The sequence below is a fragment of the Peromyscus leucopus genome, chromosome 15 (genome assembly GCF_004664715.2).
Source record: "Peromyscus leucopus breed LL Stock chromosome 15, UCI_PerLeu_2.1, whole genome shotgun sequence".
NCBI lineage: Eukaryota > Metazoa > Chordata > Mammalia > Rodentia > Cricetidae > Peromyscus > Peromyscus leucopus.
Window position 1 is genome coordinate 53646318 of NC_051076.1, and position 13704 is coordinate 53660021.

Sequence of the window (13704 nt, forward strand, 5' to 3'; positions counted from 1 at the left end):
TAAACTTTGATATTTAGATTAGTCTGGTTTTGTTTCCGTTCATAATGAGAAAGAATCGGTATCCTCAGATTGTGTGCCTTCCTGGGACTTTATTATTTGGTGGCAGTCTCTGTGCTCCCACCCCCAAAGATATGTTTCAGTCTTCTGTCTCCACACTCTCCTCCTTCGGAGAGGGTTACCAGTACTATCTAAAACAGTATGTGGGTTTGATCATCGTCTTAATACTTCCTTTACTGTTTGTTCTCTCTGAATTCTTTATACTATATAAATACAGTGGAAAGAGTTTGGAGTACCAAAATTTGTGCTTTTAGTTGGCTCTACTAGTTCCTTATTCGTTTTGGGGCAGGCTGCTTAATTTCTGTCTGAGCCTCTGTTCATTTCAGAGGAGATAGTCATAATCTTTTTGTCAGGTTAAAAGATTATGAGCTCTAAAGGAAAATTATTCAGATTCTTGTGGGCAATAATGGTAAGTTTAAAAGCATACTTGTTCTTATACTGATGTCCGTGGGCTGCTCACTATAATGCTTGTCTTTTTGTAGGGAGGGGCCATAGGTTGGGGGTTAAGACAGGGTTTGCCATGTAGCCCAGGCTAGCCTCTGACTCTTGATCCGCCTGCCTCTTCCTTCCAAGTGCTGGGATTACTAGCGTGCGCCACCACTCCCAGCTCTCTGCTTATCTCTTGAGACTGTCTGATAGATTGAGAAATTTCTGTGACTTTGCTACCTTTAGATTTCGTTGTGAAATTGTTTCTAAGCCCGAGTAAGCCTCTCTGTGCCTGCCCAAATAGCATATGAACACTGTAGAGACAGTAGTCTCAGTGTTTGTCTCACAGAATTCATTTAGATTGGAAACATGGTGGATGATGTGTGCCAGCAGTGAACTACCAGCTTTTTATCTGGAAGAGGTGGTGGAGGAAGAGTGGTAACTCCACTGAGAGTCGGCTGAAACAGAATTCACCCCGTGCCCGTGCGTGTGTGCGTGCGTAAATAGGCTTTGTATGATACACAAAAGAGAAACTTACATAAATCTTTACAGTAATACAGTTAATAAGGCTGGAGATGTTATATGTCAGGTCCTGGGTTCGAGACAGACTTTGAATTGCTAGGTCCCTAGAGTAGTCGTTCTGACCTGCTGATCAAATTACTCAGATTTCAGTGTTGTATAAGTTAGGGTGCCACATTTGGATGTTGGGTTTACAAATGTAACTTATAATTAGAAGATATTATTCTAGTGTTAACTAGATGCAAACTAAAGTTTAAAATGCTGTCTTGAACTTAGTTATCCTGAAAAGACTTCAGACTTAAAAATGTGTCTGCAGCTACTGAATCTTCATTGGGTTCATGCTTTAAAACTTATGCTGGACCATGGTGCCGAACGCCTTTAATCCCAGCACTGGGGAGGCAGAGGCAGGCGGATCTCTAAGTTCGAAGCCAGCCTGGTCTACAAAGTGAGATCCAGGACAGCAGGGCTGTTACACAGAGAAACCCTGTCTTGAAAAAACAACAACACAAAAAAAAACTTAATGCCAATGGAGCATACCCTAACTTCTTTTTTGTTTGTTTTTGTTTTTTTTCAAGACAGGGTTTCTTTGTGTAGCTTTGCACCTTTCCTGGAACTCACTCTGTAGCCCAGGCTGGCCTCGAACTCACAGAGTTCCGCCTGGCTCTGCCTCTCGAGTGCTGGGATTAAAGGCATGCGCCACCACTGCCCAGCCGAGTTCCCTAATTTCTATAAACTTATAGTGCCTAGCTTGGAACAGACTTCTGACAAATTATTGTGAGTGAATAAAACCCTGAGTATGATGTTACGGACCTGTAATACCGACACTCAAGAGGATGAAGTACCAGCTTGAGGCCAGACAATTTAGTAAGGCATAGACCACACCATACTACCATTCTTTAAAAGAAGATGTGATGTTAAATCCTTCTGCCTTCAAGGACTTGAGACTGGATAACTATGGATGTGTTTAGTATCTTTGCCCCTATTTTACAATCTAAAAGTTTATTGGCTGTAGTGGACCCCACACTGGAATCTGTTGCATCCCTTCATTTATTAAGCAAAGAAAGTTTTCTGTTTTGTATGGTTTATGAGAAATAAGGTCATCTTTCTCCCTCTTTCCCCTGTTTTTAGCCCCTGGCGAATTGTGGATGACTGTGGTGGTGCCTTTACCATGGGTACCATAGGTGGCGGTATCTTTCAAGCCTTCAAAGGTTTTCGAAATTCTCCAGTGGTGAGTGGGTGATTGGTTTTATTTTATCTTCACTGGAAGCCAGGGCTGGTTGATGATATCCATGGTCCCATCAGTGGGTTAGAAATATATTACACTTATAATCTATTACATATATTTTTATCTCATTATTATTTTTTGTGTATATGGGAGTTTTGTCTGCATGTGTGTCTATGCACTGCTTGGTGCCTGGTGCCTGAGGATCCGATCCCCTGGACCTGGAGTTACACAGAGTTGTGAGCTGCCATGTGGGTGCTGGGAATTTAACCCGGGTCCTCTGGAAGAGTAGTCAGTGCTCTTAACCACTAAGCCATCTCTCCAGCCATCTTTGTTTTATGTATGTGGATGTTTTACCTGCATGTCTGTCTGCATACCATATGCATGCCTGGTGCCCACAGAGGCCAGAAGAAGGCATGGGATCTTCTGGGACTGGAGTTACAGACTGTTTTGAATTACCATGTAGATGCTGGGAATCAAACCTGGGTCCCCTGGAAGAGCAGCCAGTGCTCCCAGCCACTGAGCCGTCTCTGCAGCCCCGATCTGTTACAGTTAGAACCACTTCCTTTTGTTTTTGTTACAGGGAGTAAGCCACAGACTCCGGGGGAGTTTGACAGCTATTAAAACCAGGGCTCCGCAGTTGGGAGGTAAGGAGAATGTTTCCGTGTATACAGACTTCCTGCTTACCTGAACGTGAGGCTGCCTGTGCCTGTCTGCCCTCCTTCCCTCTCTTCACCTCTCCTCATTCATCCCCATACAGAACTCAAACTTCCTGCCCCAGCGTCCTGTGTGCTAAGATTACAGGAGTTCAACCAGCGAATTCTTTCATCTTTTTTCTTTTTATATTAGTGATTTTCATTTACTCTGCTTTTCTAGTATCCCTGTAAGTTCTTTTTGATAGATGCTTTGTTTGGAAAGTTAAATTGGATTATTATGTTTTAAAAATCTTGTTTCTGTCATTCAGGTATTCAATGTTTGTTTTGTTTTAACTTGTCTTAGTTAGGGTTTCTTTGCTTTCTTTCTTTCTTTTTTTTTTTTTTTTTTTTTTTTTTTGACAGGGTATTTCTCTGTGTAGCCCTGGCTATTCTGGAACTGGCTCTGTAGATCAGGCTGGTCTCGAACTCACAGAGATCCACCTGCCTCTGGCCCCTGAATGCTGGGACTCAAGGTGTGTACCACTACCGCCCAGCTGTTAGGATTTCTGTTGCTGTAACAAAACACCATGACCAGAAAGCAAGTTTATTTGGCTTACACTTCCATATCACTATTCATCATCAAAGGAAGTCAGGACAGGAACTCAAACAGGGCAGGAATCTGGAGGCAAGAGCTGATGCCAAGGCCATGGAAGGGTGCTGCTTACTGGCTTGCTTCCCATAGCTTTTTCATCCTGTTTTCTTAGTGGGCTGGGCTCTCCCCCATCAATCACTAATTAAGAAAACACATTATGTCTGAGTCTTCTGGAGGCCTTTTTGTCAATTGAGATTCCCTCCTTTCAGATAACTAGCTTGTGTCAAGTTGACATAAAACTAGGCAGCATAAACCCCCTTTTCCAGAAGGACTGTGTTCAAAGCTCAGACTTGGAGAAGCAGAAATGGTAGTTTTAGGATAGCATGATGCTGAAGAGAAATGTGATGTAAAGGATCAGAGAGACCAGTTAAACTGGGTTCTCCAAGGTTGACATTAAGAATTGTACAGAAGGGGTTGGGGATTTAGCTCAGTGGTAGAGTGCTTGCCTAGCAAGTGCAAGGCCCTGGGTTCAGTCCTCAGCTCTGGAAAAAAAAAGAATTGTGCAGAAACCAGAGCAAAATATCAGAAGACTATAAAAACACAGCACTTACAAAACTTTGTTACTCAGCAGCTGGAAGAAAAGAGATGACCTTTTTTTAATTTCACACTTTTTTTAAGTGTGGAAATTATGTTCACATACAAAGGTACAACATCAGATCAAGAGCTGACTATTTTTCATAAGTCATGGTAAAGACTCAACACTTGGGCTAGAGAGATGGCTTAGGGGTTAAGAGCATTGGCTACTCTTTCAGAGGACTCCAGTTTGATTCCCACATCCACATGGTATCTGTACACCATCTCTATTTCTAGCTCTAAGGGATCTAGGCCTGCTTCTGGCCTCTGGCACCAGGCATTTTACTTGTTTGGTGTGTGTGTGTGTGTGTGTGTGTGTGTGTGTGTGTGTGTGTGTGTGTGTGTAGTTCAGAGAGCAACTTGTAAGAATCTGTTCTCTTTCTACCATGTGGGTGCCCAGGTCATCATGCTTGGTGTTCTGAGCCCCTGAGCCATCTCCCTGGCCCTGTTTCTCAGGAACAGATGTTGTGGTTTGGTTTGCTGGCATGTGTACATACACCAACTGTGTGCCTGGTGCCCACAGAGGCCAGAAGCAGGTCTAGATCCCCTAGAACTAGATATAAATGGCTGTGAGCTGCCATGCGGGTGCTGGAAATGGACCCTGAGTCCTGGAAAAGCAGCCAGTGCTCTCAACCCCTAAGCCATCTCTCCAGCTGGACCAGAAATGAGGGACTTCTTCTGTGCTCAGCTGGTCCTGAACCTGTGAGAACTGGAGAAAGCCCCTGGGTGATGTGGTTCAGATGTTTGTTGAAGCCCAGTTTGTTGTTCTTTAGCATCACCCTGTTTCCCAGCACACTGAGATTTTAGAGCAGTGCTTCTCAGCCTTCTAACACTTTAACCCTTGAATACAGTTCCTCGTGGTGTGCTGACCCCCAGGCATAAAACTATTTTCCTCGCTACTTCAGAACTGTAATTTTGCTGCTGTTATGAATTGTAATGTAAATATCTGATACATAACCACCAAAGGGGTCTCGACCACCAGTTGAGAACCACTGATTTAGAGGGTAAATAAAACGTGATTAGGCCTCCTGTGTCTTGACTCCTTGGCATTCCCTGGCTCCAGCTAGCTTGCTCATTTGCCTCTTCAGCATGTGCTGTGATGTGGTCCAGAATAGCGTGTTTCCTCTGTGTTCCTGTTGGTGATTGTCAGAGCAGGTGCTCTGTGACACTTGACGAAGAAAGGAAAGATGAAAAACTAAATTATGAACAGAAGGAAACAGGAGCCTTTGGTTTGGAGTATTTTTGTTTAAACAAAGGTGTATTATTCTAAAAGAGTGATTTACAAGTTTTTAGACATTTGCAGCTTTATGTAGGCTAGGCTTATCTGTTCATTCTTGCTTGTTTTATGGTGCTAGGGATTGAAGCCAGGCTCTGTATATGCTGGTCAAGAGCTCCACCACTGACCTAATCTAGCCCCGGGATTTTGTTTTTTCTCTCCTTGCCCCCACCCCCTTTCAGAAGAGTTGGAGATCTTATTACAATTTTTCTTAAGATTTATTTTTGTTTATATTGTATTTGTGCGTTTCTGTGTGTCTGCCCCATGTATGTAGGTCCCATGGAGGCCAGAAGGGGGTATCAGATCCCTGGGCTGGGGTCACGGTGATTGGGAGCTATCTGACATGGGTGATGGGACCCGAGCCCAGGTCTTGTGCAGGAGCGGCATGCGCTGTCCACCGCTGAGTCAGTCTTGTCTCCAGCCCCAAGACTCTTTACTATTAGCTGGGAGCACAAGTTAGTGGAAAGAGGTACACTAAGCGTGGGTGTTGACTCTAAGAGGCAAATGCCTTCTCTTCTCTCTCCTAGATGTACTCATTGGATAACCAGGGCTGGCTTCAAAGCACACTTACTTGACTATGATATTAATAATAATATAAGAGAAGACAAAAAAGAAATTTAAGCGAGTTGCTTTTGTTTGTTGTTTTGTTTTGTTTTATGAAACAGGTAGCTTTGCAGTTTGGGGAGGGCTGTTTTCCATGATCGACTGCAGCATGGTTCAGATAAGAGGCAAAGAAGATCCCTGGAACTCCATCACTAGCGGTGCTTTGACAGGAGCCATCCTGGCAGCGAGAAGTGAGTGAGCGCTGCTGCGCCGTTTGTCTCGGCAACTCTGGGATTGGACGTTTTGGGCGGGCCTACACTGACCTGTAGCCTCAGGCCGCTAAGGAAACCATCACTGGACGTGCTAGTGGGAGTCAGGGTTTAGAGCCCCCTCGTCTGCCTTCAGTTAGGAAAACCTGTCTTTAATCCCAGCACTCGGGAGGCAGAGGCAGGCGTGGTCTACAGAGGGAGTTCCAGGATGGCCGGGACTACACAGAGAAACCTGTCTCAAAAAACCAAACCAAAATTAATGAAATCTGTAATGTATGAAACTGAGACTCGCCTGATTTGGTCCACAATGAAAATTTATGGTGATCCGAAAGTAAGAGTAAAGCAGGAAAGGACGGGGTTGTTAAATTTATTAGTAGTGCATTATTTCTTTGTGGGTGGGGGCACATGTGCCAGATGAGGACAAAGGACAATGGCAGGAGCTGCTTCTCCACCACTTGGCTTCCAGGAACTGAATTCAGTGCCTCTACCTACTGATTCCATCTCACCAGCCCACTGCTTGTCTGTCTGGTGACAGGGTCCCATGTAATCCAGAATGGCCTTGAACTTCCTCCATAGCTCAGAATGACCTTGGATACCTTCTCTTTTTGTCCGTGCTCCTCCAGTTCAGGGATTACAGGTGTGTGGCCCTTGGAGGGCATAAGTTCTTGCTGGTGTATTACAGTGGTTAAGAACACTGGCCATTTATTGCTGGTGTGAATGGTAGAATGCCAAAATCTCGATGCTGTAGTTTCATAAGATCTCTTGAATTAACAGTACTGCCACATCCAACTGTTAGGATGGCATAAAGATCGTCCTCTGGACCTTCAGGACAGCACAAACCAGAATTCCTTTGGGCTTAGGCTAGAAGTTTTAAATTTTTTCTTGTAAAAGTCAGGCATTAATAGTAAAGTAGTTTCCTCTATTATATTAATTTAATATCGTGTGGGGGGAGGAGTTTGTACATGCTGCATGTGGAAGTCAGAAGACAACTTGTGGACTGGTTCTTCTTCTGTCTTGTGGGTCCCAGTATTGAACTCAGGTCATTAGGCTTGGCAGCAAGCACCTTTACCTAGTGAGCCATTTGGCTGTGCCAGAAATAAATATTTTATACTTATGGACTATGTGATCTGGTTTGTTGGTTGTTTTTTTTGTTGTTGTTTTGTTTTGTTTTTGTTTGTTTGTTGTTGGTTTTGAGACGGGGTCTTACTGTTTAACCTTGGCTTGTCTGGAACTTAGTAGACTAGCCTGCCTCTGCTTCTGAGGGCTGGAGTCAAAGGTGTGAACCACCTCACCAGTGCACAGGGTTTCTCTGTGTAGCTTTGGTGCCTGTCCTGGATCTCGCTCTGTAGACCAGGCTGGCCTCAAACTCACAGAGATCTGCCTGGCTCTGCCTCCTGAGTGCTGGGATTAAAGGCGTGTGCCACCACCGCCCGGCCTAATATAGCTTTTATATTGATTACTTTTCTGTTGCTGTGATAAGACACCATAACCAAGGCAATACAAAGAAGAAAGTTTATTTAGGATTCCCAGTTTCAGAGGGTTAGAATACTTGGTGGTGGTGCAGGGGTAACAGGTGGCAGGTGGCTGGAGCAGCATCCAAGAACTTACATCTCCATCCACAAGCAGGAGGCAGAGGATGGCACAAGTCTTCTGAAACCTCAAAGCTCACCCTCAGTAAACAGACACCTCTGACAAGACCACACCACCTAGTCCTTTCCAAGGGGTTCCACTACCTGGGGACCGAGTATTTAAACACATGAGCCTCAGGGGGGCCATCTTGTTCAGACCACCACAGCTTTGTTTAAAAAGCAGGCTGTGGGCTGGAGTTGACCTCTCAGCCATTGCTTGCTGACTGTGGGTCTTGGTCAGTGGAAGAGTTTGAGAATGAGAGAAACATAAGATTTATATGGATAGCTTTTCCTTTAAAGTAATCGTTGTTATTAATGTCTTCAGATGGGCCGGTAGCCATGGTTGGGTCAGCTGCGATGGGAGGCATTCTCCTAGCTTTGATTGAAGGAGCTGGCATCTTGTTGACAAGATTTGCCTCTGCACAGTTTCCCAATGGTAAGTCCTTTTTCTCCTTAATGCTCTAAGTTCATACACATGGGAATGGTTTCCTGACATTAAGAAAAAGAATGTGTTTTTGTTTGTTGGTTTTTTCGAGACAGGGTTTCTCTGTATAGTTTTGGTATCTGTCCTGGATCTCGCTCTGTAGACCAGGCTGGCCTCGAACTCAGAGAGACCCGCCTGGCTCTGCCTCCCAGAGTGCTGGGATTAAAGGTGTGAAAGAATTGGTTTGTGATTTTTACTTTCATGTTATGCATATTATTTGAACCTATGATAAGCTCAAATGCTAGTTTAAAAAATAATAGGTGTGGCTAGAGAGCTGGCTCAGCAGTTACCAGCTCCTGCTGCATTTGCAGAGGGTCCAGGTTCTGTGCCCTGTGCCCACTTCCTTCATTCACAACTACCTGTAACACCTCTCTAGTTGCAAGCAGATCTGTTGACCTCTTCTGGCCTCCACAGGCACTGCACGTGTGTGGGACACATACAAACAGACAATGCACATAAATAAACAAAAACTAAATTTTAAAGTAATAGGCCTGTAATCATGTTTATAATCAATAGGTAACAAATGTTTTGGCTACTTGATTGTTTGGTGACATAATTTGGTCTTCATCTTTCTTTGTAGACGTCTAGATTTATCAGTGTTCATTTACTTACTTTGAGAAGTTTCTGGTCATTGAAAGATGCTCAGATATGTAATAATGATGGTAGTTGACCACTTCTTGCTGTGTATGTGTGTAGCAGGACTGTTACAGTTCCTGACAGGAGAGGAGTGAGGAAGACGTTCCTGACCTTAGGGACTTACATTCTAGGGAGCTAAGACCGACAGCAGAGTCATGAGATTATCCTACACAAATAGTTTTACTTGCTTTCAAGAGTATAAAATAGGCTGGGCATGGTGGCTAAGGCCTTAAATCCCCCAGCACTCAGGAGGCAGAAGCAGGCAGATGTCTTAGGTTCCAGGACTACACAAAGAAGCCCTGTCCTGAAACGCCAAAGTAGAAGCAAAGAGTATAAAATAGACTGATGGAGAGTGACTGGAGTTAGGGTGGGAGATCACATTAGAGTTACCGGAAAGGTGAGAGTTAACTTGTGGACTCGCTAATCATTTGATGGGTGTGGATGGCTATCTGCTCATTAACTTTCAGAGTTTCTTATCTAAGTGTTCAGTGTATAAATGGAAATATCCCTTGGATATTAGCTATTAACTCCCATTCACATGAACTTAATCCCCATAACACGTTTAAAAAAAAAAAAGTCAGGCATGGTAACACATGCTTCTAATCCCAGCACTCTGGATCTCATGGTAGGTTAAAAGTTCCAGGACACTGGGAGACCCTGTCTCCAAAAACAAGTTAGGGGCTGAAGAGATCAACTCAGTTGTTAGGAGTTCCTCCTGTTCTTGTAGATGACCTGACTCCGTTTCCGGCATTCACACCAGGCATCTCACAACTACCTGTAACTCCAGCTCCAGGGCTCCAGCAGCCTCTTCTGGACTCTGAGAGCACCTACACACGCGTGCGCGCGCGCACACACACACACACACACACACACACACACACACACACACTTAAAAATAAATCTTAAAGCTGGGCATGATGGTCTTTAATATCAGCGCTTGGAAGGTAGACAGATAATTTGAGTTCCAGGCCAGCCTGCTCTATCTAGTGAGTTCCAGGACAGACAAGACCACACAATAGGACCCATCTCAAATAGATCGATTAGATAGATAGATAGATAGATAGATAGATAGATAGATAGATAGATAGATAGATAGTAATAAAACAAGTCTTAAAATAAAACGAAGTAGAGGGCTCCTGAGAAGCCACAGGTGAGGTTTCCCCGTAGTTTCTACATGTGTGCAATGTCACACATGCATACACACACATTCACACACACACACACACACACACACACACACACACACAAAAAAAAAAACTTGACCTGGCATTTGAGGAAGAGAATGGGAGGAATAAGACATGTTGAAAATTATTTGGAGCTTGGTAAGACTCAGCATAGAGTTACAAACAGACCGTTCTCGATTTGATTTCCCTGAGGCACCAAGGGAGAGCTATGATCTTGGCACGATTTCTGAGCACACTACTCAGTAGATGTTAGTGGTTGATCCAGATGCCCTACTCATTTTACATCCTGTTTTTTAGTACTTTGTTCTAAGTTTGCACTCTTACGATGGTCACATTCTAATTTTGCTGTTCAGTTTTTGATTTAGTATAAAACAGAGTTTCATAGTTTTAGACATTCATAACTATATGTAACAAAAACTTAGTTTTATTCCACTGAGAGTCGCCTTTCTAATAATCAAATCTCACCATTTATAAAGATGTCCCCTAAACGTGATGCATGTTATTTTTAGACAAGAGATGGACTTTTGGCCAGGCATGACACAAGCTAGTAATCTCACACTTAGATGGAGGTAGAGGGATAAAGGCTCAAGGCTAGCCTCTGCTACATAACAAATTCAAAATCAACTAGGCCTACATGAGACTTTAAGAGAGATGTGCGGTGGGTGTGCTTTTAAGAATTGAACAAGGGGCATTGGAGACTTGGTTTAGCTCTTAAGAACATTGGCTGCTCTTCAGAGGATCGGAGTTCGATTCCCAGCACCACATGGCAGCGCACAACTATCTGTAATTCCTGTTCCAGGGGATCCAGTGCCCTCTTCTAGCCTTGGAGGGTGTGAGGCATACATGTAATACACAGACATACATACAGGCAAAACACTCATAATAATAAAGTAAATAATTTAAAGTTCAAGGTCATCTTTTTTTTTTAAAGGTCATCTTTCTTTGGCTGCTGTCTTAGTTAAGATTACATTGCTGTGATGGAACACCATAAGCAAAGCCGGAGGGACCTGTTGAGAAAATGATCTTTAGATGATGACAGTGATGTGGAGTATAAGCCACATAAACCCTTGCCTCCCCCAAGTGACTTTTGGTCATGATGTTTCATAACAATAGAACCCCCAACCAGAACACTTCCTTTCAGATGACTCTAGCTTGTGTCAAGTGGACATAAAACCAGCCAAGACAGCTACACAGCAAATTTTGAGGCTAGCCAGGGCTATGTGAGAGTCTCAAAAAAAGAAAAAAATGTTTTTTGTTGTTATTGTTGTTCCTGGGCTCTCTTTTGGAAATAAAACTGTAAATTTTATTGTATAACAAGCTATGGGGCAGCTTCCCATTTCAGATTTTGTTTTATTGGTTTTGTTCTTTGTCTTTTTTAAACTTCTTTATTTGGTTTTCAGGATGGTCCTCACACAGTTGTTATTTAAGTTGGATTAGTGAGTTCTTTTAAATATAACTAAGGGGTTGTAATTTAGTGGTAAACTTAGGCTTTCATAGCTTCACAGAGGCCCTGGATTTAACCCTGTTACTGCCAAAGAAAAACATTCCTAAGGTCATTTAAGTTCTGTCAACATAATATTAAATGGATACTAAAATATGTGTCAAGAAGGGCTGGAGAGACGGTTCAGTGGCTAAGAGTACTTGCTGCTCTTCCAGAGGACCCGAGTTCAGTTTCTAGCCTTCACATTGGGGAGCTCACAACTTTCTCTAATTCCAGCTCCAGGGGATCCAGCACCCTCTTCTGGCCTCCACGGTACTCGCACATTGACACACGTACCGATACACTGAACATTTTTAAGCTTTTTAGAAATGTATCCAGAGGGGCTGGAAAGACGCTCAGTCGTTAAGAGCCCATTACTGCTTTTGCAGAGGATCAAGGTTCAGTTCTCAGTACGCACATGGCGGCTCATAGCTGTCTGGAACGCCAGTCTTTCTGACTTTTGTAGGCTTCTGCACACTGGTGCACACACATACATGTGCACACATATCTGTAACTGTACTAAGAAACAGCAGAGTTTTTTTGTTGTCGTTTTTGTCCTGTCTTGATCCAGGGAAACTTACTATAGCAGTTGCTTTAAACACTGCTGCCTCTGGGGCTGAGGATATAACTCAGTTGGTAGAGTGAGTAGCATACACAAAGCCCTGGGTTCACTCTTCAGCAACACATAAACTAGGGTGATACGCACAGTTGTGATCCTGGCACTTGGGAGAGGAGGCAGGAGGATCAGGAGATCCAGCTCATCTCTATATAGCAAGTTCATGGCCAGCCTAATCTGAGGGAGACCACGTCTCAAACAAAACAAAACACTAATTTTTCTGTTATGAATCCATCTGAATTTCCTGGCTATCCATTCTGGAACACCTGGGAAGCCAGTCTGTCTGTGATAAATCTGAAGAGTCTCCAGACCTCTGGTGGAAACTCACAAGATCCTTATAAAGAAATTCCAACTACAGTTGCAGTGTGGCAGTAACTTTGAAGCTGATTCATTTCTTTTCTACAGAGGCATGCTCTTTAATCGGATGCCATTGTTTTAAACTCCTTTTCTGTCTTCATTGCAGGCCCTCAGTTTGCTGAAGACCACTCACAGCTGCCTTCAAGCCAGTTACCACCCTCACCCTTCGGAGACTACCGACAGTATCAGTAGGACATTTTCCCAGGCTCCTGTCACTGGGTGGACTGTAGTTCAGTGGGGCTTCAGAAGATGAAGTTACAGTCTTTAAAGCCGTGGGTGGGGCAGCGGTGGCCCAGCGGCCCTGAAGAGACATTTAGCACATTTTTCTATTTAAAAGAGACTCAGAGGGGAGAGAGATACTGAGTTTATTTATTCACACTCGGATTGCATTTGTGATCAAAACAAATGTCTAATACCATTTAAAGAGCATACATATGCTTAGAAGATGGAGGACCAAAAGGCAAATAACAGTGAAAGTCGACCATCGTTTCCTTCAGGACTTCTCTGCCTGGTGTTTTGTGTACAGTTATTCAGACAATAAAAGGTTCCTGAGACTTGACATTTCCTTTTAAAGTTATAGAAGTCTGCCTTTCATACTGAGCATACTTCAGATAATGCATGTTTATGCCAACTCCTCATCTTACTTGAAATGAATTATATATGAGAAGGATTATGTAATCAGCATGAATCATTTCACAGGGAAAGAATTGAAAGATATGCCTACGTGTTCATCCTTTGCTTGAAAACAAAATGATGTCTTGGTGTAGCAGATGCTGGGTAGCTGGGCGTAGTGCACACCTTTAATCCCAGAGGCAGAGGCAAGTGGATCTCTGTGAGTTCCAGGCCACCCTGGGCTACATGGAGAGACCCTGTCTCAAAAAAAGAAGATACTAGATATAAAACTCTTCTAGGACTGCCATCTCTGGATTCCTAGTCATCAGAACAACTTGCTTCCAATATACCCAACTCTGTATGAGAATAACTCTTAGAAGGGCGGGTTAGGGTATAGTGTGTGCTTGAAAATAAAGAGGACAGATATGATGGCTCACACCTATATAATCCCATCACTTGAGAGGCTGAGGCTGAGGCTGAGACAGGAGGATCCAAATTTAAGGCCAAACTTGCCAGCAGTCTCAAAAAAATCAAA

At 43.5% G+C, this 13704-nt stretch overlaps 1 protein-coding gene across 1 annotated transcript in view; it reads left to right on the top strand.

Moving 5' to 3' along the window:
- Positions 1 to 13134, top strand: part of Timm17a (translocase of inner mitochondrial membrane 17A) — a 13962-nt gene extending 828 nt beyond the window's left edge. The window contains exons 2-6 of the mRNA XM_028876643.2: positions 2131 to 2230; positions 2808 to 2871; positions 6026 to 6154; positions 8126 to 8236; positions 12664 to 13134. Coding sequence (XP_028732476.1) covers positions 2131 to 2230; positions 2808 to 2871; positions 6026 to 6154; positions 8126 to 8236; positions 12664 to 12749 — 490 coding nt within the window. The 3' untranslated portion in view covers positions 12750 to 13134. The remainder of the gene's footprint in view (positions 1 to 2130; positions 2231 to 2807; positions 2872 to 6025; positions 6155 to 8125; positions 8237 to 12663) is intronic.
- The last annotated feature ends 570 nt before the right edge of the window (positions 13135 to 13704 follow it).